The 27,187-nt window shown below is 44.1% G+C and overlaps 1 protein-coding gene across 1 annotated transcript in view; it reads left to right on the top strand.

Moving 5' to 3' along the window:
* The window catches only part of LOC128733132 (alpha-2A adrenergic receptor), a 485,720-nt gene extending 467,464 nt beyond the window's left edge, over nt 1–18,256 (top strand). The window contains exons 3-4 of the mRNA XM_053826756.1: nt 4,437–4,595; nt 15,232–18,256. Coding sequence (XP_053682731.1) covers nt 4,437–4,595; nt 15,232–16,245 — 1,173 coding nt within the window. The 3' untranslated portion in view covers nt 16,246–18,256. The remainder of the gene's footprint in view (nt 1–4,436; nt 4,596–15,231) is intronic.
* The last annotated feature ends 8,931 nt before the right edge of the window (nt 18,257–27,187 follow it).

Below are 27,187 nucleotides of genomic sequence, written 5' to 3'. Positions count from 1 at the left end.
CTCATGGCAAGGGTAAACTCCAAAGTTCGCCAATTTTTCGTGCAGACCAAATAAGTAATGTTAATTTGTTTGATAATTATTAACGACACACACTTAAATGATATAAAATGGTTGCATGGATTAAACTTCTAGCAAATTTGTTTAATTGCAAAATTGAAGTGTCCAGATTTTGTCGCGAACAAGCCTTATTTGCTATAACCTGGTCAACTACCAAAAATCAACTTTATTGGTTAATGAACAGCTGAGATATCGCGGTGGGTAGAGCACCACCCGTCGCACAGTGCACTTTTGTTCAGCACTTCTGCACTTTTGTCCGTATGAATATCCCCCTTAATCTGAAACTGTCAAAAGTTCTTTAGTTTCTTCGGCAAAGTTGTAAATATTGTAAAAATAAGCAACTATGCTGAAGAAATAAAAATTCTATCTTTATCGAGTGCTGAACTATAGGACATATTCTTTAAAGCTTCTTTAAAATTAGTTTTATACTTAGCTTTTGTTAGTTGCATTTTACAAGAATACAATGTTTTAGGCAATTATCGAAGCTCTCAAAATACACGTTTTCGCGGAAGACCGCAAATATCTTGGACCTTTACTTGCTGAGTTATCGCATATTCAAGCTTTAAATTTCCATAGCTTCACGAGCCCATGGGGTAAAATGGGCAAGCGGATTTATGAAATCAGCTCTTCATCTTAAAGCTTAAGTCGAATACTATAAACTAGTATGGGTTCCGTTTGTCCGCACCCACCCAAATGAGAGTACGGCAAGCATACGTTTTATGTGTTTCGCGTTCGCTAAAGGCTCGATACACGTCCAATTTTTGTGTTAGTAGATAGACACATAGTTTCTTCGGCAAAGTTATGGAAAATATAAAGATAAACAACTTTGCTAAGGAAATGACATTTCTATTCCTATCGAGTGCAGAGCTATAGAGCATTTTCTTTGGAAATTCTTTAAAAATTAGTTTTTCATACTTAGCTTATGTTGGTTGCATTTTACAGGAATATATGGTTCTAGGCGATTATTGAAGGACTCAAAATACACGTTTTTGCAGAAGATTGCAAATCTCTAGGACCTTTCCTTTAAAGCTATCGCTTTTGGCTCGTGAAGTTAAGGAAAAATAAAGCTTAAATAAGCGATAACTTTGTAAGGAAAGGTCCTTGAGATTTGCAACCTTCTGCAAAAACATGTGTTTTGAGACTTTCAATAATCGCCTAGAACCACGTACTCTTGTAAAATGCAACCAACATACGCTAAATATGAAAAACTTATTTTTAAATAATTTCCAAAGAAAATACTCTACAGCTCTGCACTCGATAGAGATAGAGATGCCATTTCTTTAGCAAAATTGTTGATCTTTATATTTTCTATAACTTTTCCGAAGAAACCACGTGTCTATCTATGAACAAAAAAATGGACGTGTATCAAGCCTTTCGCGAACGCGAAACACATAAAACGGCCTTAGATTAAAAGGGGATATCCATACGAACGTAAGTGCTGAAGACCATAAATGATAAAATGAAAACAAGAGACACTAGGAAAAAAGTTTCACTTTTCGCCCTTTTGGACTACTGTGCGTCGCCTCATTCGGGGGATTCCTGTGTATAACACTGAACGTATGTTTGTATGTTCCGCCATAACTCCAGATCGCCTCAACTGTTTTCCACCAAACTTGGCACACATGTTTCATGACATAAGGGAATCAGCACTGAGGGGCTGAGAATATTTTAAACGGTCAGAAAGCAATCCGGCGTTTTTGTCTATAATCAGGAACCAAATTTAGAATAATATAATAAAACTTTAACGTTACAAAAAAATATTTTCAATTCAACACAAGACAGAGACAAAAGCACCGCCACTGTTAAAACGAAAAAGAATCAACACCCGCGCTAATCAGTGAATTCAATTACATAGTTAATTTCAATTGCACCATCATTAGAACTTCTTCAGTGCCCGGAAGTTCTCTAGCACATGCAGCCACTGATCCGCCGTCCACGTTTCGATCGAGAAAAACACTTTATGTTGACGCCAGTGAAAATCCTACAGCTCGCAAAACAGATTTAGTGCAGTTCCACACCCACGTCACTCCCCGGCGGTGCGGCAATGTCCTGTAGTGTGTGCAGCGTTTTCTGCTGAAGCGAGATTTTTGCTGATGGAAAATTATTACCTACTAGTATAATCGACGGGGTACCAACATTGCAACGGAATAATGTCAATAAATTCATGTAGGTGCCACATGCAGTGGATGATGGTTGGTGGATGCAGGATGAAGAACCAGTCAGTGGCGGCGAATCGATGGCGATAAAATTTTAATAGCGGAACCACCATAAAATCAAAGTTTGGAACAAAAAGCTGTGCTGGCTGCTAGCTGCTGCTGCTGGTTGCATCTGGTTCCGAGTAGCCAGTTAGTGCAAAATAGATTGGGAATCGATTTTCGACGTGGTTCGCAGATGACTTTCCGGACGCAGAAGGTTCTCTCCGTTCGTTTTCTATCCGAGGCTACACGGTTTCCCGAAACGAGAACTGCTCTGCAGCAGCAGGAATGGACTGCAACGATAAGCACCATCGCGTTTCAATTACTCTACTCGCTCACTGAAAGTGCCTGAACAGAAACATTTCCAGCAAAGATTTTCGAATTACGATAAACGCGATAACGATATCGTTATTCGCTTGGAGCGAGCGCAGCGAACGGTTGGAAATTCGTTCGGTTCGGTTCGGTTCCACAAATGCGCGCGAGATAGCGCCACTGCAATCGGAGTAATTGATAGAAGGCTTCCAACTAGAAACCTTCTGAACGGACGGGCGGGGAAAAGTTTAGCAAGCACAGCCATTTCTAGTTCTGCTCTAAATTCATAACAAATTGAGCATAAATGAAACCTTCGGTTTTTTTTGGACTGATTTGCCATGTGTTTCCCTACCTATCTATATTCCGGAATGGTTTGGCCAGCTAATGGAATCGAAATTGTTTATTGGGAACTTTTTCTGTCTCATCTAACTCATTAAAAAACCATTATTCATTGCTACTGAAAGTGCCTATGGGGCCCTGGGTTTTGTTCGTTAGTAACGTTTTTACATTCCCAGCCTAGAGGTTTGAATCTGTTGTATAATTTATGCTATGCTATTCTGCTGCTGCTGCTTCTGCTGGTGCTGCAATGCAATAAATTTCAACAAGCATGAGCTTTTGCCGACCAACAATCCGACTATGCATATGGAAATTTCAATCGTTGCTTAGGGATTAGCGATTCAATTTACGATCCCAAAGTTCCGATGCATTTCGATCAAATGGTAAAATCACTGGATTCCAGGAAGGATATGTTTATTTAATTCTTATTACTAATACAAGTCGGTTGGTTGGATGCTCCACCGAGAGTTGCATGTGAAACAATGTAATAGATGGATCGAAAAAGTAATTAACGGAAGCAAATCAATCCCATAATTTCAATTAATCAATTACTCCGAGCAACTCTATTTTTTATTTTTCAAAACTATCGTTCTTACGAAATGAAGACGGCAATTTCTTGTTGTGCACCGTGTCGTTCGATTTATCCGTTCGATTTATTGAACCGGACCACCCAACAAAACGCTAAACGACGACCGTCTCCACCAGGATTTACCGAAGCTCAAGCTGAGGACGATATTTCCTCTGCCCGATGAAGCACCGTAATTGCATTTAAGCACAAACTGATGCTAACGGAAACCTAATAAATCTCAATCCTGCTGCCATCCAATCTGAAAAATATTTGACCATCATCGGGGCGGAGAGAAGTATTCTCTTTCCGACCGTGTTCCATTAATTAAATTCAGTTTCATCTCCGCTCGAATTCGTTTACTGCGTCTCCTCGTCGCCGCCACTGCAGTCAGTGGCCGAATCGGATTTGATGTAAACTGTGTTCGGTTCTTCAGTTGCACTGCTGCTGCATGGCTGCACACCGAGCCAGCAGTCAACTTTCAAGGCCAAGATGGTTTAGTGACGGGAGGTGGTAGTAGCGCTAGCACCTAGCTAGCAGGCTTGGGTGGTCGGCAGTGGCCACCAATCATTCCGGGTGGCAATCCTTGGCGTCGTCGTCGTCATCGGTCGCCATTGCATTCGCTGCTAGCGTCTTCTAGCAGCAGCAGCAGCAGCAGCGCGGTAGTTTATGATGACCAGGCAAATAACTTACAGGAGGGAAAATGAAAATTAATTCTATCAAATTAAAACAATTAGAGTCGAGAAAGTGCTTACGGTTGCTGCCGCCAGTAACTAACACTTTTGCCAGCGAAGGGCAAATATGCTGGGGCAACAACAGCGCCACCGGTAAGGAAGGAATTAGTTCAAAGATTAATGAAATTACACTTTCCATTCATCGGTTAGTTTTGACCCAATCTCGGAATGTATTTACATCAATCTTTCGTGTGCAATATTTGTACCTGAAACTCTGTTTTCTTCTGTCTTTTACAGCTGAGTCAAGATATTGGCTATGTGCTCTACTCGGCGCTCGGATCTTTCTACATTCCAAGCTGCATTATGGTGTTTGTCTACATCAGGATCTACTATGCTGCGAAGGCGCGAGCACGCCGAGGGATCCGAAAAAAGCCACTGAAGCCGCCCAGTGAACAGGTAAGTTATATGATTCAGCTGTTGGTTTGAATAATTATTTTAATCGAAAACGGTCTAACGCAAGTGAACAAATCCAGGACAGTTTAAACGTTATATTTCTAGATACTTTTTGCTTTCACTAGTGGTCTGTTAGTTAGTTGGATGTGCAAAATCATAATAATTCATCACATTAACCGTGGCAGAAGCGGTCATTCATGGTCCTTGTTTTCAAAAGTGGCGACCGTCGGAACGTGGCATCACTAGTCTTTCTGCTGCGTTCAAACTATTTGAAATGATAGTGAGCAATTTTACACTTGTTACAACAAAATCAAGTACCAAGTACCACATCTACTACAGTGGCGGTAAGAAAGCAGAACATGGAGTCGGTTTCGTAGTGTTGGGAAAACAAAAGCAACGAGTTATCCGGTGGAGGCCCGTAGATGACCGTATATGCGTGTTGAGGATTAAAGGCAAATTCTTCAACTATAGCCTAATCAACTTATACGCACCGACAAATGATAAATCCGATGATGCTAATGATGTCGTAAAACTCGACAAGCTTGAGAGGACCTATGGAGAGTGCCCAAAACACGACTTGAAAATCCTCATCGGAGATGCAAACGCGCAGATCGGGAGGGAGGAATTCTTCTGTCCAGTTATTGGAAGACATAGCCTGCATCTGTCGACCAATGATAACGGTCTGAGGCTCATAAATTTTGCCGCGGCCAGAGGGATGGTCATCTGTAGCACCTACTTTCCACGTTTCAATATTCGGAAACACACCTGGAGGCATCCAAATGGAGACTCTAGCTCTCAGATCGATCATGTCTTGATTGACGGTCAACACTTTTCGGACGTTATCGATGTACGGTCTTTTCGTGGACCAAATATCGACTCTGACCACTATCTCGTAGTGAGTAAGATTCGCGCAAGGCTGTCGAATACGGCGAAAGCTCGCACTGAGAGGACGCTGCGTTTCAACATCCAGCGGTTAACGGCAAACGGCGTAGTAGTGGAGTACACCAGGAAGCTTGACCAGCGAATCGCAGAACAGCAGGTAGAAGAAGAAGATATAAATTGGCTGTGGAGGAACATCCATGGTGCCATCCAAACAGCAGCGAGAGAGGTAGTAGACACGACGCGTGGAAGACAGCGTAACAGCTGGTTTGATGCCGAATGCCAGAGAGTGACAGACGAAAAGAACCAGGCCAGGAGTCGCATGCTCACTGCAGCAACGCGTCAAAACAGAGAGAGATACAGAGAGCCTAGAGCTGCGGAAAAAAGAATCCATCGTCTAAAGAAACGCGAGTACGAAGAGCACGTGCTCGCCGGCGCAGAGGAGCGATACGCCAGCAACGACACACGGAGTTTCTACAAAACGCTGAGATGCAGGAATTTTGCCATGCCTGTGATGTGCAATGATAGTACTGGACACCTGCTTACCGACAAAACGGCGTTAGCAGCCAGGTGGAAGGAGCACTTTCAGACACTATTGAATGGAGAGGTAAATGCGGAGATCAGCAGGTACAGGATAGAAATTGTAAGCGATGGTCAAGCTGTGGAGCCAGCAACACAGGAGGAGGTTAAGAAGGCAATCAGTGAGCAGAAAAACTGTGAGCTTGCTGGGAAGGACGGTATCCTGGCTGAACTTCTAAAAGCGGGGAGCGAGCGGCTGTACGAAGCAATCCACCGGATCATTGTCAGGATCTGGGAGGAAGAACAAATGCCGGAGGAGTGGTTGGATGGCCTCATTTGCCCAATTTTCAAAAAGGGACATCGAATGGAGTCTAAAAACTATCGAGGAATTACATTGCTCAATTCTGCCTACAAGGTGCTTTCCCGTATCCTGTTCTGCAGACTGAGGCCGTTAGTGGAGTCCTTCGTCGGCGAGTACCAAGCTGGTTTTCGTGAGGGTCGCTCCACGACGGATCAGATGTTTACCCTGCGTCAGTTGCTAGACAAGTTCCGGGAGTACAACTTGCAGACACACCATCTGTTTGTGGACTTTAAAGCGGCGTACGATTCAGTTAAACGAAATGAGCTGTGGCAGATAATGCTAGAACATGGTTTTCCGACGAAACTAGTTACGCTGATTCGTGCGACGCTAGACGGATCCAAATCATGCGTTAGAATAGCGGGTGAGACCTCAGCTGTTTTCGTGACGTTGGATGGACTGAAGCAAGGGGATGCACTCATTAACCTGCTATTCAACATTGCCTTGGAAGGTGCATTACGAAGAGCAAAAGTGGAAAGGAATGGAACTATCATCACGAAATCTCACATGCTTCTTGGTTTTGCGGATGAAGTCGATATCATCGGAATCAACCGTATAGCAGTGGAAGAGGCCTTCAGGCCTTTAAAAGGGAAGCTGCGAGATTGGGACTTACCATTAACACTGCCAAAACGAAGTACATGGTTGCTGGTAGGGAACGTGGGAGCTCAAGTGGTGTTGGTGCCGAGGTGGAGTTAGATGGGGAACGATATGAAGTAGTGGAGGAATTTATATACCTTGGTACACTCGTGACATGTGACAACGATGTAAGCCGCGAAGTGAAACGACGAGTTGCAGCCGCGAATCGGGCTTTCTACGGATTACGTAGCCAGCTGAAGTCCCGTAGTTTGCAAATTCGCACAAAACTGGCGCTCTACAGAACACTAATCCTCCCGGTGGCCCTTTACGGACACGAATCATGGACGCTAAAGGAAGCTGATCGGCGAGTGCTTGGGGGTTTTGAGCGTAAAATTCTGCGATCTATACTTGGTGGCAGAATGGAAAATGGAGTGTGGCGCAGACGCATGAATCACGAGCTGTACCAAGTATACAAATATGCTGATCTACACGGATTTAAAGATTGCGTGCCATTATACGCGTCTTGGCGCATCTCAGAATTCTACGAGATAGCTCAGTTATTACCTATGGGGCAGAGTTCAACGCTTGACTGCTGCTTATTTTCCCAGTTTTCCAACCTCTCTGGTGTACCGCAAGGCAGCAACATAGGACTTCTTCTGTTTTCGCTATTTGTGAATGATATTGCTTCGCTGATTGAAGTAGGATACAAGCTGATGTATGCTGACAACTTGAAACAATATTCAGCAGTTTGTTCCATGGACGATTGTATTCAAAGGCTCTTGGATGTGTTTGTTGGTTGCCCAAGCAACAATGTGAGTTTTATTGTACTCTTATGGTGGTCTTCAAGACCAATTTTGGTCTTAAATGCCATCATAAGAGTGTAATAAAACTCAAATTGTTACTTGGGTGGTGTAGGGAAAAATGGCTTGTCGTGATAACGTCAAAATCGTCAACGCTCAGGTTCGTCAAGTGGAGGAATTCAGACCGGTTGTTTTCAACTACCAAATAAACCAAACAGAAATGAACAATGTGCTGTAATGGGTCTACGGTACATTCGTATAGCAATGGATAAACCATTTACCAGAGTTGCGGCAATACACACGAGCGGGGTACAGCTTTTATCGTGTTGGGCGACATGCAAAAGCGCGTGATTGGGTGGTGACCAATCGACAGTCGTATGTGTAAGTTGAGGATTAGAAGCCGTTTCTTCAACATTAGCAATATCATCAACGTGCATAGCCCACACCTGGGAAATGACGAGCACGATAAGGACGATTTTTACGCGCAGCTTGAACGTGAATATGACAACTACCCAAGATATGACGTAAAAATCGTCAACGCTCAGGTTCGTCAGGAGGAGGAATTCAGACCGGTTAATGGAAAATTCAGCGCACACCCGCTTACGAACGAAAACAGCCATTGACTCATTGACTTCGCCGCCTCCAAAAATATGGTTATACAAAGTACCTACTTCCGGTACAGCCTCCTAGACGGAATCGGAAATCGACCGCGTTTTGATTGATGGAAGGCACTTCTCGGATATCATCGACGTTTCAACCTATCGTGGCGTAAACTTCGATTCTGACCACTACCTTTTGATGATTAAAATGCGCCAAAGACTTTCCGTTGTTACCAACATTCGGTACTGTCTCCTGCCACGGTGGAACAACTCAAGTTACCTGAGGTCGCAACTGAGTACGCGCCACGTTTTGAGACTGCGCTGCCAGGTGAGGCAGAGTTAAACGAAGCCCCTCTCGAGAGCTGTTGGGATAGCATTAAAGCACCTATCAACGGCGCAGCGGAAGCTGCCATTGGGTTCGGTGAGAGGAATCGACGTAACGACTGGTTCGATGAGGAAGATCAGATGATGTTAGATAAGAAGAGTTCAGGGCGGACGTCGATGCTCCAGCACGGGACCAGTCAAAACGTGGAACGATATAGACAAAAACGAAGACAGCAAACCCATTTTTTCTGGGATAAGAAGCGCCGCCTGGAAGATACGGAGTGCGAGGACATGGAATAGATGTATCGTTCTCAGGAAACGCATAAACTCCACAAGAAACTGAATGTATCCTGCAAAGACCTTGTGCCGCGAGCCGAAACGGACGGAGGGATCTTGTCGGATGAACGTGATGTGATCGATAGGGGGAAGCAGCACTGCAATGAGCACCTGAATGACGCGGAGACGGAATATCAAGACAGTAGGTAGAATGACTACATCAGTACGGTGGATGATGGTGATGTGCCGACCACCACAATAGGTGAAGTAATTGTAGCCATCAAGCAGCTCAAGAATAACAAGGCAGCTGGCAAGGATGGCATCGTAGCGGAACTTATCAAGACGGGCCCGGAAAGATTGGGTACCTGTTTGTACCGGCTGATAGTCAGGATGTGGGAAACAGAAAAGCTACCACAGGAGTAGAAGGGGTGAGTAATATGCCGATATACAAGAAGGGCGATAAGTCGGAATGTGAGAACTATCAAACGATCACCATTCTCGATGGCGCCTATAAAGTGTTTTCTCAGATCATCTGTTGCCGTCTATCGCCGCTAGCATGTAGATTCTTGGAAAGTCATCAAGCCGGTTTTGTGGACGGGCGATCCACAACGGACCAAATCTTTGTTCTGCGACAGATCCTCCAAAAGTGTCGCGAATACCGAGTTCCTACGCACCACCTAAACCTATGGTGAATGATGGACGAAAACGGCTTTTCCGGGAAGCTGACAAGAGTAATTAAGACCACGATAGATGGTGTACAGTGCTGTGCGAGGATATCGGGAACGTTATCAAACCCGTTTGGAACCCGCAGAGGACTTCGACAAAGTGATGGTATTTCCTGTCTTCTATTCAACATAGCGCTAGAGGGTGAAGCGTGCGGTTTTTAACATGTAGGGCACGATCTGCAATAAATTCAGCCAATTTATTTGTTTCGCTGACGACGTAAACATTGTTGAAAGCCCATTCCAAGCAGTTGCTGAGCAGTATTTCAAACTGAAACGTGAAACAGTAAACGTGAAGCAGTAAATTGATGAATATCTCTAAAACCAAGTACCTGTTAGCAGAAGAAATCGAGCGTGATCGAGCTCGTATAGGCAATAGTGCGATAGTCGACGGGGACGAGCTCGAGGTGGTGGACGAATTTGTATACCTCGGGATGACGCCGGATAACAACTGCAGCAGAGAAACACGCAGACGTATTCTTGCCGGAAGTCGTGCAAGAATGTCGTCGTGGATGATGAGACGTACGTCAACGTACGTGTCGGACTTCCGGCAGCTTTCGGGACTACTGTACTTGACCGCCCAGTACAGGTTAGATGTTCCGAAGGGAATAAGGAAGCAGAAACTTTCAAAGTTTGCCAAGAAATACATGATTTCGCAAGCATCTACTCATGTGGCAAATGGAGCGCGCCGTTCGTGACTACCGGGACTGTAAACCGGCAGATCTACCTCAACGACTGGCTATAGAAGCGTCTTTTGGACCCTTCTGGCTGGCCTTTTCACCTGCCTAACAACGCGAGCCATTCACCTGGAACTGGCAAAACAGTTTGCCGACAGATTCCTGTAAAAAGGTTATACGCAGATTTATCGCTAGTAGGGGCTCGCCAGCAGGAATTTACGGACGACCGCGGAACGAATTTTGAAGGCGCCAACAGAGAATTGAAAGAGGAAATGGCGCAAAGATTAATGCTGAGTTGAAAAGTACATTTATAGATGCAACTACTCAGTGGAAGTTCAACCCTCCAGCTGCACCACACATGGGAGGCTGTTGGGAGAGAATGGTTCGGTCAGTTAAAGCAGCTCTGCTGAGCTCGCTACCTATTGAATGAACGAAAGCTGGACGACGAATCGTCCGAAACACTGCCGAAAGACGCACTGCACATGATCAACTCTCGTTCGTTGACCATTGTGTTCCGCTTGAGACGCGCTGATCATGCAGCTCTGACGTCGAACCATTTCCTCCTGTTGAAATGCAGTTGGGTGAAGCAAACGGAAAAAGAACGTGTTGATACGGGAATAGAATTGAGAGGGTGTTAGAACATGATCCAACATACGCTGGACGGATTTTGGCGTCGCTGGCTAAAAGAATACCTGCCGACCAGTGTTACCAGGTCGATTGCCCATTTTCCCGCTGCCCAGAGGTTGATTTCCCGCTGAAATCCCGCTGTCTAGAGTCTATTTCCCGCTAGAAATCCCGCTGAACCAAAAGTCATATTATTCCTTCGTTTCTGGTGCAGAATATTCATTTCAGTAAGACTTGCATTTGAAATCAAGATGATCTGCTGAAATTGAGAGGTTGCAATTAAATGAACATTATGCAAATTTGCTGCATTCATGTTGACGAAGCTTCAGGAAACAGAAAAAGAAGTATCTTGTTATCCCTCATATAATGACAATTTACTACGACATTTCGCAAGAATAATCTTATCTTTCCTTAATCTTATAATTAAGGAGTCTAAGAACACATGCGAAAATTTCGAAAAAAGCTTTAGCACAAATTCTCTTTCTGTGTCTAGCTATGATAAAAATAATGCAAAATTTCAGCAAAGCTGGCAAATGGTTATGGTTTTTGGTGACAAAAGAAGATATGTTTCAATCTTTATAAGCAGCCCAAATTCAAAAATATCTGAAAAGCGCATCGGCTCTTTGTTCTCGCTGATATTTATTTTGTTTTAGCAAAAATGTACCGATTTGTCTTTTAGACTTAGGGTTTATCGGCTCATCAGCCGATTTTTTTTTGGTTTTGTTATCATACAAATGCTGCGGTATATAGCAAATTATGATGTATATAGATACATAAGTTGTTTGTGTTGTTTTGTTTGCAATTCATGAATCAGTTGGATTTTGCCATTGGCAACGAATTAGTTTGTGGAAAAATTAGGAATACGCAAAACGGATTGGTTTGGTGGTCTTCTTGTTCAGTAAGTTCTAATGAGTATTTGTCAGAACTGATCCCATTCTAGGCAAAAACCACGGAGTTTTCTAATCAGCAGGATATACTGAACCATCTGCCAATGCATGAGCAGACATTAGACTGTCAATAAACGAAGTTTTTTGCTGTCAACCTCTCTGTCAGCACTCTTGCCTACCAAATATCGCTAAATCGCGATCTCGCTAAAATCCCGCTGAGTTATTTAAGAAAACCGCTAGATTCCCGCTAGCCGCCGTTTGGTTATTAAGTCCCGCTATCCGACTTGAAATCCCGCTAAGTCTAGCGGGAAAACCGCTGATCTGGCATCGCTGCTGCCGACGATTACAAGACGAATCAAGTGGCTTCACGGTGCTCGGTTAATTAGTCAAGGCGACTTAGTGATGATAGGGGATGAAAGTTTGAGAAACCGATGGGTCAGAGGACTTGTAATAAAAACATATCCCGGAAAAGACAGTGTGCCTCATCGCGCAGACTTTCGGACTACGACTGGCGTAGTACTTTCGTTCGATCCATTATGAGACGCGAATAACGCCTCTCACCAATAACCACACTTCAATGGTTTATGCTTAAGGAGTAATTTTCACTCGCCCGTTATGTAGACTTGAAATTGCTACATCTCGAGGGGCAAAGTTGACATCCCGGCAGTAAAATGCGCACGTATTACAGCCAATATATCACGAATATGAACGGGCGGATTTTGCCTTGTTCATATCTATACCTATAAAGAAGGATTTCTGTCTGTCTGTCTGTCTGTCTGTCCGTATGTTCCTTATAGAATCGAAAACTACTGAACCAATCGGCATGAAAATATGCATGTAGAGGGTTTTTGGGGCCAGGAAAGGTTTTAGTGATGGTTAGAAACCCCTCCCCCCACTAAGAGGGGGGGCTCCCATAGAAATGAAACACAAATTTATGCATAACTCGACTACTAATCAAGCAAATAGAACAAAATTTGGCATGTGGGTGTTTTCGGTGACAAGAATTTATTCTATGGTAAATTGAGACCCCTCCCCTCTTTATAAGGGGAATTATAACTCCTCTCCTCTTTAAAAGGGGGGGCTTCCATACAAATTTCCTCATAACTCGAGAACTAATCAAGCAAATGGAACCAAATTTGGCATGTGAAGGTTTTCGAGGGCAAGAATATTTTCTATAGTAAATTAGGACCCCTCCCCACTTTAAGAGGGGGCTCCTGTACCAAAGAAACACAATTTTCCTCATAACTCGAGAAGTAATTAAGCAAATGGAACCAAATTTGGCATGTGGGTGTTTTTGGAGACAAAAATTTTTTCTATCATGAATTGGGACCTGTCCCCGTTTTAGGAGGGGGGGATCCTATACACATGAAATACAAGTTTCCTCATAACTCGAGAGCTAATCAAGCAAATGAAACCAAATTTGGCATGTGAAAGTTTTCGAGGGCAAGAATATTTTCTATGGTGATTAAGAACCCCTCCCCACTTTAAGAGGGGGGGCTCCTGTACAAACGAAATACAAATTTCCTCATAACTCGAGAACTAATCCAGCAAATGGAACAAAATTTGGCACGTGGGTGTTTTTGGAGACAAAATTTTTTTCTATGATGAATTGGGACCCCTCCCCACTTTAGGAAGGGGGCTCCTATACAAATGAAATGCAAATTTCCTCATAACTCAAGAATTAATCAAGCAAATGGAACCAAATTTGGCATGTGAAAGTTTTCTAGGGCATGAATATTTTCTATGGTGAATTAGAACCCCTCCCCACTTTAAGAGGGGGGGCTCCTATACAAACGAAATTCAAATTTCCTCATAACTCGAGAACCAATCAAGCAAATGGAACCAAATTTGACACGTGGGTGTTTTTGGAGACAAAAATTTTTTCTATGATAAACTGGGATCCCTCCTCACTTTAGGAGGGGGGGCTCCTATACAAATGAAATACAAATTTCCTCATAACTCGAGAGCTAATCAAGCAAATGAAACCAAATTTGGCCTGTGAAAGTTTTCGAGGGCAAGAATATTTTCTATGGTGAATTAGGACCCCTCCCAACTTTAAGAGGGGGGGCTCCTATACAAATGAAATTCAAATTTCCTCATAACTCGAGAACTAATCAAGCAAATAGAACCAAACTTGGCATGTGGAGGTTTCTGGAGGCAAAAATATTTTCTATGGTGAATTAGGACCCCTCCGAACTTTAAGAGGGGTGCTTCTACACAAATGAAATACAAATTTTCTCATAATTCGAGAACTAATCAAGCAGATGGAACCATATTTGGCATGTGGGTGTTTTTGGATGCATCCATTTTTTCGATGATGAATTAGGACCCCTTAGGCTCTCATACAAACGAAATACAAATTTCCTCATAACTCTAGAACTAATCAAGCAAATGGAACCAAATTTATCATGTGGGTGTTTTTGGGGGCAAGAATATTTTCTATGGTATATTTTCTATGGATTTCCCCACTTTAAGAGGGGGGGGGGCTCCTATACAAATGAAAAACAAATTTCCTCATAACTCGAGAACTAATCAAGCAAATAGAACCAATTTTGACATGTAAGTGGTTTTGGACGCAAGATTTTTTTCTATGGTGAATTGAGACCCCTCTCTTCTTTAGAAAGTGGGCATCCATACAAATGAAATGCAAATTTCCTCTTATCTCGAGAACTAATCAATCAAATGGAACCAAATTTGGCATGTGGGAGTTTTAGATGGCAGAAATTTTTTCTATGGTGAATTACGACCCCTTCCCCTTTTAAGAGGGGAGCTCCCATACAAATGAAATTCAAATTTCCTTATAACTTGAGAACTAATCAAGCAAATGGAACCAAATTTGGCATGTGGGAGATTTTGGAGTCTTGAATTCATTTTATGATAGTTAGAGACCTCTCACCCCTGTGGTAGGGGGATATGGACTCTCATACAAATAAAACAGAAATTTTTGCGAAACTCAAAAACTAATCGAACTCGAGAAATTCGAGACTCTTCCATAAAACATTAGTCAATATAAGACCACAAAAACTATCTATAGTAACACTAGATCATTCAGGACGAGACGGTCGCGAGTGTTGCCGGTGGCCCGCCGTCGGAAGCGCCGCCCACTGGGGGGCTTGCAAAACTCGAGATTGTGACAAAGATCATCCGAGATTCATGATTTATGTACAACACAGGTTAATTTGTGGCAATACGAAGTTTGTCGGGTCAGCTAGTTGCCTATAAATAATAATTAATAAAAATAATAATAATTAGCTCAATTAGCACGAAGAGCAGACCTCTGTTCACTAGTATTGTTACGAAAGGAAGAAAGTTCATCGAGCTACCTGACATATTCTGCTTTTCATATTGAATGATAAAACTGTATCTCGACCTAATTCGTCTTCTTTTTCCTGTTGCAGGACACCAGCTTCACTCGTCCCGTCGGCACCAATCCGATGCCGTCTCTCCCCAGTGCCTCATCCGTGTCGGCCGGCGCAGTGGCCCCTACGGCTACCAGCGTCAACGGTCAGCATCCCGCTGCCAACAGTAACAACAACAACAATAGTTTAAACAATAACCCTAGCCACCAGCAGCAGATAGCGACGATAGAACCACCACCCAGAGGGTTAGGAGCCGCAGCCGGTGGGACCAGTGGCGCCACTATGGCCATTCCGGTGGTGACGTGCGATTTTGCCTCGGATATGTCCACCAGTGAGGCAGCGGATCACGATCACGCGGCGGTCATGCAGGAAATGAAGGATACACTGAAAGTTGTCAAGCCAGGCGGTGGATTAACGGCGCTGCCCCTGTTGCGTGGCAACAACGGAGCAGCTGCAAATTCTGGAGCGGCGATAAGTCCACGGAATCGAGCACTGTCGGTTGGTATCGAGACGGATATGGTCAGTGAGTTCGACCCGTCTAGTTCGGACTCGGGTGTGGTCAGTAGGTGTGCTGTGGTGAAACCACTTAAATTCAGGCTGTGTCAACCAATTTTCGGGCAAAGGGGGCGAGGTAGGAATAAGAATAACAATGCCAAAAGTAATTGCGCGGGGTCAAGTACCGGGACCGGGCCAGGTCAACAGACGATTTCGATATCTGCCCGAGCGACAGATAGTGCTTGCAGTGAGATGGAACCGGCTTTACCGAAGGTAAAGCCCAGAGATCCGGAAAAAGAAAAGCGAAGGATAGCGAGGAAGAAGGAGAAAAGGGCGACCCTAATTTTGGGGTTGATTATGGGTAGTTTCATAGCCTGTTGGCTACCGTTCTTCTTCCTGTACATTCTGGTGCCCGTTTGCAAGGACTGCCATATACCTGATATTGCATTTTCGCTAGCATTTTGGTTGGGATATATGAATTCGGCCCTAAATCCGGCCATCTACACTATATTCAACAAGGACTTCCGGAGGGCCTTCCGACGGATCCTATTCAAGTGATGTTTGGCATATGTGTGCTGCTATCGCTGCGTTTCCCGGAGTATCGAAAAAGCTACGGAGCGGGCGGTCAGTGGTGCACAGCTTGGCGGTGGAGGTTACCGCGGAGGTTACCTCCGATAACCCCGTTAAGAAGAAGTGGCCAACTGCTTCCTTGAAGCTTTCTCTTCAACCAAACTAAAACAAGCTAACACCACCGGCTAATCTGGTGTCGGTGGTGGCGCTGACAACCTAAGACTAAAACACCAAGTGTACGCGCGCACACACATACACACACAAGCAAAACATACAACAAAATACGTAGGCTCCAACACTCGGGGCGGTTCCAATTGTAGTATCAAGTCCCACCCGTCGCCAGAAGGTTGGCTGAGAAGAATTTATCTTTTAGAAAGACTAATCAAAATGAAGAAACTCGCAAATTTTATACGAAGTACACTATCTATACTTTCAAGGTTAGATGTTGAATCGTCGAATCGAAGAAGAAAAAAAATATTCCAAAACTCCCCCACCCGAACTGTACCGCTCGCTCCCGCTTCCCACTTTTATTAGCAGGGCTGGACCCGGTTTAAGAGGCTGTGGGACCTACCCTCTTCCATGAAAGAGAGACAGAGACATACACTAGGAAAACAAACGATAGCGTAAGCAATAATAGTTATTTCACTCTTGAGTTTCAAATTACTAGCAATAGGTTTCGAATAATACTAGCAAAAAAAATACAAATCGCGTCAAAATATGTGTAGTAATTTTCTCAAGTTAAGACTAATACGGAAATACGCAACGGAAATAGAGAGAGAGTGGAAAATCGTGTAAAAATTAACAAACTCTGGCAGGTGAATACCGGTATAAAAATAAACAATTAGAATTTTTATAACTCTGGCTGGAGTCGGCTGGTGGAAAATGTGCCCCTATCTAGTGAACCTACCAGCCGTCTCCATCCGCTTGTAAATAGTCTGTACATATGAAGTAACATATAGTTTCAGCTCATCGCACTCACCGAAACATCCAACAGTACTAGTGCTCTAGAACCAGCATTCATAAACAAAACGAAACCGTGTTTTAATCAAGCAATAAATCCACGGCCTTACGGCCAATCCCACAGGGTCGGGGATCCAAAAGATCTGTACATAACCTAATGAAGTAAAAAAAAAACAAACGATTGTTAGTGTTCTATTAGAAGAAAATTTTAACAAAAAGGTAATCAAAAAAAAAACTCGTTCTGTACATAAGTGTTATTTTCCTAGAAGGATATAGTGATTCTTATACAACCGATTTGTCTAACACAAACGTAAAAAAAATCATTAACACAAACACACTCACACAAAAAGTATAGTTTTTGATATTATAGTAAATGTTACAGAGTAAAATGTGTGCAAACCTATACTCTTGCAAAATGAAAAAGCAAAAAAAAAACAACACGACAAAGCGTAAGACATGTTTGTGATGGCGCCGTTGGCCTGCGAAAAGCTAACGTAAAAAAAACGTACTATGAAAGAAATTCAGTGAAAATTAGGCGCAATCCCTTCCACCAGAGGGCACCGGAGGATTCGGCTCTCGAAAGCGGGAAATGTTAAAATGAAATTAAAAACAGCTTCCAGCTTCGCGATTCCTTTTACTGGGTCAGTCAGTCCGAGTCGTTGCGCTGAAGTTGAAAGCTGAAAACCCTGTACAGTCGGAACATTTTCCCCAATCCGGTGCCCGGAAGGCGAGAGCGCGCAACTTTAGGCAGTCAACTAAGACTACACACAGTTAAAACCTGCAGAAACAAAGCAAAAAAAAACTAGAGAAAAAAACCTATTAATAAAAGTTAGTTTGAAGAATAGAATTCTAAATTCTTACAATTAATAATCAACAAACAAGCAGCTAGGTGTATATTTTTCTTCACACGAATACAACAATCTAGTTACCCGGGGCGAAAGATGCTCGGATTTTGGTGTTTTTGAACGGACGAAGCGAACGAGCGCGAATTCATTAGTGTCTATTTAGATAAAATTAAAACAAACAAACAAAGAGGAAAAAACCAACAAAAGAAACAAAAAACAAACTGCGACTACCGCCAACTAGAGCAAAGTAAAAAAATGAAAGTAAAAAAACAACAGTAAGTAGACTATTCGAAAATATATAATGAAATATTTTTTTATATACAACTACCAATTGATGTTGTTAGGTGAAACAAAGCAAAATCAAAAAAAAAAACGACGGAGAAGCTGAAATATTTAAATTAAGAGAGGTGAAAAAACAGTTCTCATGGCGTCATCATATTCGGATATATGTAGTTGTTATTTTGTTTTGAACTTTCAAAGCTTCCTGCCCTTTTTGTTGCAACAAAACTACGTTGTTGCTTTGCAGCAACTAAGGGAAAAACATCACACTCATAACACTGAACAACATTCGAATTAGACGTTCAAAATTGGTGATTCGGAATCTGTTGACTTGTTTTTTTTTCTATTGTAAATTCGACTTATTACAAAGTATTGAAAGAAAGTGTAAAACGCCCTCGTAAAAGGCTAAGGTTTCTCTTTGATAGTTATTGATAATAACTTTGTGGAACGGATTTGGTGGCCAGAGCCATCTGATAAAACAATGGGAAGGATTTAACCAGTGCTTTTGGTAAATCTTATTCCGAACGTGTGTGTAATTTTTTGTTTTGGTTTTATTTGCAAAATTTCACCACCTTTACACAAACTACACCGATTGCACATCATCATCCATCCAACAATGGCCTATGAATGTTCGGGGACTTTGACTCTAGACGACGGTAAACGAATTATATTGTTGTTTTCTACCACGAAGTATATTCGTACATAAATATGAGGGCGTATTCGTACAAATTATTGTATTCTAAAAAATGCTTCGTGCATTATACGAATGTTATAAAAGTACACGATAAAAATAGTATAATACCGACACCTATTGGAAAACAGCGAAGCCGACCTCGTTCGTCATTCGAATACATTCTGGTGCAAAATGGGCTACGAATGTGCTCTCGTACCAAATACGAATCATTCGTAATAGCAAAGCCAATGGTTTTGATATTATTTTCTCACTACCACTGATACCCACTATGTTTTCCGAGAATAAAGCGTCTCGTCACACGTTGATCTTTCTGTTTGCTGTTTCAATGGGTTGTCTCCCTTGAACTCGATCTTTGACCACTCGTCGCCACTTTCCAAGGCATTTCGGAGTTCGCAAGTTACTTTCGATCTGGTCGAGAAATCTCGCACGCTAGACCCGTCTATTCCAGATACCGGGTGGATTATTGAAGCGAGAATTTACGACATGTTTGAGACACTGAAACCTACCAACATTCACCAGATGCACGGTAGGAATCTCTCCAAGCGACATAGTCGCGAAATTTCACCTACCCCGGGCAGTTGCCAAAGGGGGATTAGGCTCGGTGGATCTGCACATTTTTTTTACATAGCATTATCATCTGGGGTATATCTGTCGTCTCGACCCAGGAACCGACGGACAACTGCACAGGTGCTGAGTATCGTTGATTTCTGCATCGCAGCTAGCTCTCGGTCTAATCTCAAGACTCAACGCCTTCAGATCTATCAGCAAAACTTTCGGAACCACTCCGGTTGCGGAAAGCACTATCGGAACTATCCTTGGAACCTCTTTTAATCTCCACAACTCTTTCAACTGCACTGCCAGCGAACGATACTTAACAATTTTGTGACCATGTGTTGACGCCAAATTACGGCTCAGTGGAATGGCGACGTCAATGGTGGTTACTATTCGTCTACCCTTGTCGTAAACCATAATGTCCGGTCGGTTGTGGTGAATAAAAAGGTCCGTCAGAACGGTGAGGTCCCAATATAGCTTGGAACGGTCGTTTTCTAAGACGGAATCTGGTTTGTAGCGGTAATTTGGCACATCTTCCCCCAACAAACCACATTGCAGCGCCAACTTCTGGTGCAATATCTTTGCTACGTTGTTGTGGGGTTCTGTATAGGCTGCATTAGCTAGTACTGGGCAGCCAGCTATAATGTGGTCGATGGTTTCTTGTGGTTGATGGCACATTCGGCATACATCCTCTACATCCTAATGCCAGATATACCGTCCACAATTTCTCGTCGGCATAATTCCGTCTTGAATGGCTATCATATTGGATTCGACCACTATGGAGAACCATGAGTTCGATGCGACCTTGTCGACATAAGGCCGGTTCAATTGGTAGGGGTGAGCACCATGTACTGCTTTCTGCTTCTAAGATGCAATCTTCTCTTCCATCGACATTAGATTGCATCTGAGGTCGTAGTCTGGTTGCGCCAGATGTAAAGCGCTGTAGCCACTATCAGCGGCACAAACAGCTTGGCATATTCCATGTAAAGTTGCGCATTCTACGAAATATTCACGCATCTGACGAACCTGAGCAACGCACAGTGCTTGAATGTCGACTATTCCTACACCCCCTTCTATTCGTGGTAAAGTAAATCTCTCCAGTGCCGATTGAGGGTGGCGCATGCCAACTTGTTTGAATTCTCGCCGCACCCTCCTCTCAAGATCTTCTAGGTCAGTTTTACTCCACTTCACTACTCCAAAACTGTAGGTCAACAAGGGAATGGCAAATGTATTCAGTGCTCGTACCTTATTCCCCGCGTTGATGAAAGACTTTAGGACATGGTTCACTCGACATACAAATTTATCCCGCAGCTCTATCTTGATGTCGGTGTGGCGAATACTGGTGAGCTGCCTGAAACCAAAGTATTTGTACAATTCGCCACGAACCATATCCCTTATCATCTACCCATCGTAGACCTCGTAGCCATCAAAACTAGTCAAGCGCCCTGCTTGAAGCTGTACTGATCGGCATTTGTCAAGCCTAAATTCCATACAGATATCGCTGCTTACTATCTCAACTAATTTGATAGCTACTCCTAGTCGTTCTGTTGATTCAGAATAGATCTTGAGATCATCCATAGAAAAAGTATGGATCACGTTTTCATGCTCGCCGTCGCCATTCCTAATCTTATAGCCATGACCGTTTCTGTTAACCGTTTTGCTAAGGGGGTGGATTGAACGAATCCCCTTGGAAGATACCGCTTTGAATCCGCAACGTTCACGAGCGCCACACAGTTTTCCCATCACTAAGTTGTACTGTAGTAGTCCACTGCCCCATCGCATACTGCAGGAACCTCACGACTACTAATTAAGAACGTGTGAGGTATGGAGTCGTATGCTTTCTTGTAGTCAATATAGGCCATACTGAGATTCCTCTGGTTGTACATCGCTTGCCCCACAATGACTGCATCAATGATGGCCTGATCTTTGCAGCCATGGGTATTCTTTATGCATCCTTTTTGCTCCTCCGTCAGGGTGTATTGTTGCTCACAGTGGAATGAGATTTTCGCGGCAATGATGGCATCAAGTACTTTGTACAAGGTTGATAAACATGTGATTGGCATGTACTTTTATGGGTTTGATGTGTTGCCGTCTTTGGGGATAAGGAAAGTGGTGCCTCGGGTGGCAAAATCAGGCAGTGTGTGAGGCTTACGTAATACCTTATTGAAGCACTCGGATATCTTGGGATGAACCGCGACTAGCTTCTTGTACCAGAAATTCTGAACGCCGCCTGGTCCTGGGGCTGCCCAATTCCTGGTGACACGTGTTGCTTCGCGGACATCTGCTGCCGTGACAGTGATAGCCGGCATTACTTCGATGCCACCAAAACTTTCTTCTTCTTGCATTAGCCCTGACTGCCCGACACGATATTGTACTGGGTTCTCCCATATATTGGCCCAAAAATTCGTAATATCTCCTATCTCCGGTAGATCATCTCTGTAATCGGGCTTCTCGTTGCTATCGTCTCGTTGCTCGTCTCTATTGTCGACGTTTTGCAGAGTCAGCCTAATGCCTTAGACGCTTCGATAGAACGCTTAACTGCTGCATTAGTGTGTCGATTCTCTATGTTAGCTGGTGAGCTCCCAGTTGACGAAGCTCAACAGGTTGCATGATCGCAGCCACATGGCGGCACAATATGGCTGTTCTTCAGTATCGCGGAACTGTGCGACTGCTTCGTCCATATGGAAGACCAAACAGCTGCTGATCAAGCGGTGGTTCTTCCGGCAATAGTGCGGGTACATTTACCTCCACCGCGGCTATGGATTCGTGGACTTAACTTGCATTTGAATCACGTAGCCGCATTGAGCTTCGTCGCGACATATCACTCGCTCTGTCATTCCTCCTGTCCATTTTGCTACGGACCTTTTGCTGTATCACATCGATCTCTGCTTGCGAGAGCATATTATTCCGCAGAATCGCTCGTCGTCTTGCATTCATCGCATTTCGATCCAGCCGTCCCGAAAACTGCGGATAAGCCTCGTTGAACATTTCCAGAACTCGAGGCAGAGATTCATTTCCGCTGTTCACATGATTCGCCGCCTTTGATTACCCGTGAGGGTGTACGACTGGCGTCTCCGAGTCGCAACATTCCTTACAGGCGCAGGGTTGTTTAAGTGATTTTCATGGCTGCTTCCTCCGTTTAGCGGTAGCTATTCGGGTTGAACCCGGTTGGAAGCCCGTTCTTGCACTTCAACTTTCAACCGCTGGTCGCTTGCTCTTCTCCCCATTCCAGGAGGGACCCTCCTCTGGCGATCGCATGCCAATAACTCCATTATGGATGGGTGTATCTTCATTTCCCGGGAAATAGAAGGAAGTCTGGGCTGTGCTTAAAGCGGCACTACTCGCTTTGACGGAGCTGCTTCCGGATACTGTGGTATTTTATAGAAATTTGACAGGGTCCACTGTCCAGCTTCGCCACATTCTAGGCAAGCTCCCTGGGTTGATAAACCGGTACCCCTACCCTGTATTTTTTACGTCTCCGAATCTCGCGGCTGGTATCATTGTCCGCCGTTACCAGTGAGCCAAGGTAAACAAATTCGTCGACTACCTCAAACTCATTGCCGTCGATCTATATACTACTGCCTAGGCGGCTTCGGTCAGCCTCGGGTCCGCTGGCCAGCATGTACTTTGTTATAGACGTATTTACCTTTACCCCAATCTTTTCTGCTTCGCTGCTATGTTGAACAGCAGGCATGAGAGACCATCACCTTGACGAAGCCCTCTGTGTGATCCGAATGAACTTGACAATCCAGTCGAAATCCGAACACAGCACTGTGTGCCATCGAACGTAGATGGAATCAGTGTGATGAGTTTTTTGGGGAAACTGGAACGTCCATTATTTTCCATAGCCCTTTCCGGTCGATGGTATCATATGCGGCTTTGAAGTCAACGAATAAATGATGCGTGGAAACTCTGTATTCACGGCCCTTTTGGAGGATTTGCCGCAGTGTAAACATTTGATCCGTTGTAGACCGACCTTCGACGCAGCCGGCTTGATAAGTTCCCACAAATCTATTCGCAATTGGTGATAGACGGCGGAAAATGATTTGGGACAGCACTTTATAGACGGCATTGAGAACGGTGATCGCTCGATGGTTCTCACAGTCCAACTTGTCGCCCTTTTTCTAGCTCGGGCAGATAATCTCATCTTTCCACTCCTCCGGTAGCTGTTCCGTATCCCAAATTCTAACAATTAGTCGGTGTAGACAAACGGCCAGCTTTTCTGGTCCCATTTTAATAAGCTCCGCTCCGATGCCATCTTTTCTAGCTGACTTGTTGTTCTTTAGCTGCATGATGGCCTCCTTAACTTCGTCTATCGTTGGGGCTGGCACCTCTTCCCCGTTTGTTGCACCGTCGAAATCCCTTTCCCCGCCGCCATGGTTCTCCGCCTGGGCACCATTCAGGTGTTCGTCGAAGTGCTACTTCCACCTATTGGTCACCTCACGATCGTCCGTCAAAATACTGCCAGTCTTATCCCGACACATTTCGGCTCGCGGCACAAAGCCTTTGCGGGATCCGTTCAGTTTCTGGTAGAATTTTCGCGTTTCCTGAGAACGATGCAGCCGCTCCAACTCTGCATATTCCTGCTCTTCCAGGTAGCGCTTTTTCTCCCGAAAGATTTGGTTTCGCTGCATCTTTTTCTGTTTGTGTCTTTCCACGTTCTGACGTGTGGCACTGCGCATTTTGGCCGCCCGCGCAGCGTTCTCCACATCCTTCACTCTCCTACATTCATCGTCAAACCAATCGTTCCGCTGATGGCTGTTTTGATAGTGTTCCAACAGTCCTCGAGAGGGGCTTCGTCCAGCTCGTCCTCTTCCGGCAGCGCAGCTTCGAATGAATGCGCGTAATTTGCGGCGACGTCTGGCTGCTTCAGCCGCGCGAGAACTAACCGAAGCTGGCGTCGGTACCGAATGTTGTTCACAACGGAGAGTCTTGGGCGCATCTTAACCATCACTAGGTAGTGGCCCGAGTCAACGTTAGCGCTTCGATAGGATCTGACGTCGATAATGTCTGAGAAGTGCCGACTGTCGAACAAAACGTGGTCGATCTGTGATTCTGTCTGATTTGGTGACCTCCAGGTGTACTTGTGATGGATTCTGTATTGGAAAAAGGTACTACGTATGGCCATGTTCTTGGAGGCGGCAAAGTCGATAAGTCTTAGGCCTCTTTGATTGGTCCGCTGGTGTGCACTGAACCTTGCAATCACCGGTTTATATTCCTCCTCCTGACCGGCCTGAGCATTGAAATCCCCGATAACGATCTTGATATCATGTTGTGGGCAGCGGTCGTATTCACTCTCCAACTGCGCGTAGAATTCATCCTTGTCGTCATCGGTACTTCTGAGGTGAGGGCTGTGCACGTTAATAATGCTTATATTGAAGAATCGGCCCTTGATTCTCAACCTGCATATTCGAGGATTGATTGGCCACCACCCAATCACCCGTTTCCGCATCTCACCCATCACTATGAAAGCTGTACCCAGCTCGTGTGTGTTGCCGCAGCTCTGGTAGATGGTATGTCCATCTCTGAACGTACGTACTGTTGAGTTCTTCCAGCACACCTCCTGCAGCGCTACGACGTCGAACTTGCGGCTCTTCAATACGTCGGAGAGCACTCGAGTTCTCCCTTGGAAGTTGAGAGATCGGCAGTTCCACGTCCCGAGTTTCCAATCCATAATCCTTTTTCGTCGCGTGGGTCTAATCCGATTGTTCCAGTAAGAATATATTTGTTCTTCGTTCCATGCTTTAATATTTTTCGTGGTGACGGCTTGCAAAGCCTGCTACACCAACCCCCTGTTTCGCCGGAGGGCCAACGAAGCTCGAAAGAGCCCTCCTTTCCTGTCAGCACACGACCTTGGCTTCCACCGGAGTTGGTTACCCGATCTCCACCAAAGTTGCTCGTATCCCGGCTGGTACCACGACGAGGTAGGAATAGGAGTTGCTGAATAAGAGGCTATGAACCACTGTAGGGTTTATTTTAAGCCTACACGTGCACAAGGCACAGACGGTACGCATTTTTCAGCCGTTTACCAACCAACAACAACTGACAGTCAGTGGAGGTTTTGATTACCCAGAAAATTTTAAGGTCGTCGGCATACAGTAGTTTGAAACCTTCCGGAAAGCATTGGCATACGTCGTTGAAAAATATTGCAAATAGTAATGGCCCTAAATTACTCCCTTGTGGGACCCCTGAACGATTACGGAATTCTCGTGATTCTGTTGAGCCCAGTTTTAAACACAGTCGACGATCAGGCAGGTACGACTGGAACCAGTTGATAAGGTTTGTTGATACCTCTAAATGGTCAAGTTTGGCTGGCAGGATTTGGTGATTAACTTTATCGAAGGCTGCCTTTAGATCCGCATAAATTGCATCAACTTGAAGCCCCTGTTTCATGTATGTAAGACACAGCGATGAGAACTGTGCGAGGTTGGTGACGGAAGATCTGCCAGGGAAAAATCCGTGCTGCTCTGGTGAGATGTAGTGTTTTGCGACTCGAAAAAATTCGTTGTTAATTAGTATCTCAAAAAGTTTTGAACCAGCCCGTAGTGAGGTCACTCCACGATAATTAGAACCTGTTTTTCATACCGGGAACATTATCGATTTCTTCCAACATTCTGGAAAAACTGCACGTGATACTGATAGATTTAGAATAGATCTTAAAGGCGCGCAGAGAGCGTCGGCGCACTGTATTGGTGTAGTCGAAGGTATTCCATCTGGTCCTGGCATATTTGACGGTTTCATTTTTTTTATGCCTGCTAGTATATCTGCATCATCAAACACACAGTTTCTCGCTGACATCATACCAATGGGAACATCTCTTAGCGCATCTAGAGTCTGTTGTTGGGTAGGCGTTACATCATCGAATACACTTCCAAATCATTTAGCGAACAGATTGCAAATTCCTTGGGTGGAGCATGAACTGTCGTCACCCAAAAACATGTTAGATGGCAGACCACGTTCTTTCCGCTTCTCGTTGACGAACGACCAAAAACGTTTCGGGTTGTTTTTCAGCGCATTTTGTGTTCGCAATACATACCGACCATATGGAGTTCGGTTATACGATTTGTAACTACAGCTTGCGATCCTAAAATTTTGTTTATTGACTGAGTTCCGGTGATTGGAGTATTGCCTTAGGGCCCTGGCACGATTTTGTTTCAGACGGCGAAGACGATTATTGGACCATGGAGGTGACAGTCGTGGGTGTCGGATTTGATTTGATTTGATTTGATTTGATTTATTTGATGTATAGGCTTTGCCCGTTATCACACTTAAAGATGTACATATAGATTCTAACAAGTAAATAAATACATAAAAATTTTACACATGATTATTAAAATACTGTTTAAGGTTATGTTTAAGCTGACCACTTGACATATCAATGGAAATTACGGATTGAAGATCGTTATAAATAGCCATCATTCGATACATGGGCTCATTACGGGCATAATTCTGCGACCTGTTCGATAAATGGAACGGCCTAATTCTTCTTAAACTGGTTCTGCCTTCATATCTAGTCACCTGGCTGAACAAGTATGGTGCGCTGTATTTCTCCGAAATAACGTTCTTTAGAAACAGAACATCAATTAAAATCCTGCGGTCA

This window comes from Sabethes cyaneus, chromosome 1 (assembly GCF_943734655.1).
Source record: "Sabethes cyaneus chromosome 1, idSabCyanKW18_F2, whole genome shotgun sequence".
In the NCBI taxonomy this organism is placed as follows: Eukaryota; Metazoa; Arthropoda; class Insecta; order Diptera; family Culicidae; genus Sabethes; species Sabethes cyaneus.
This window is presented reverse-complemented; position numbering and strand designations above follow the sequence as displayed.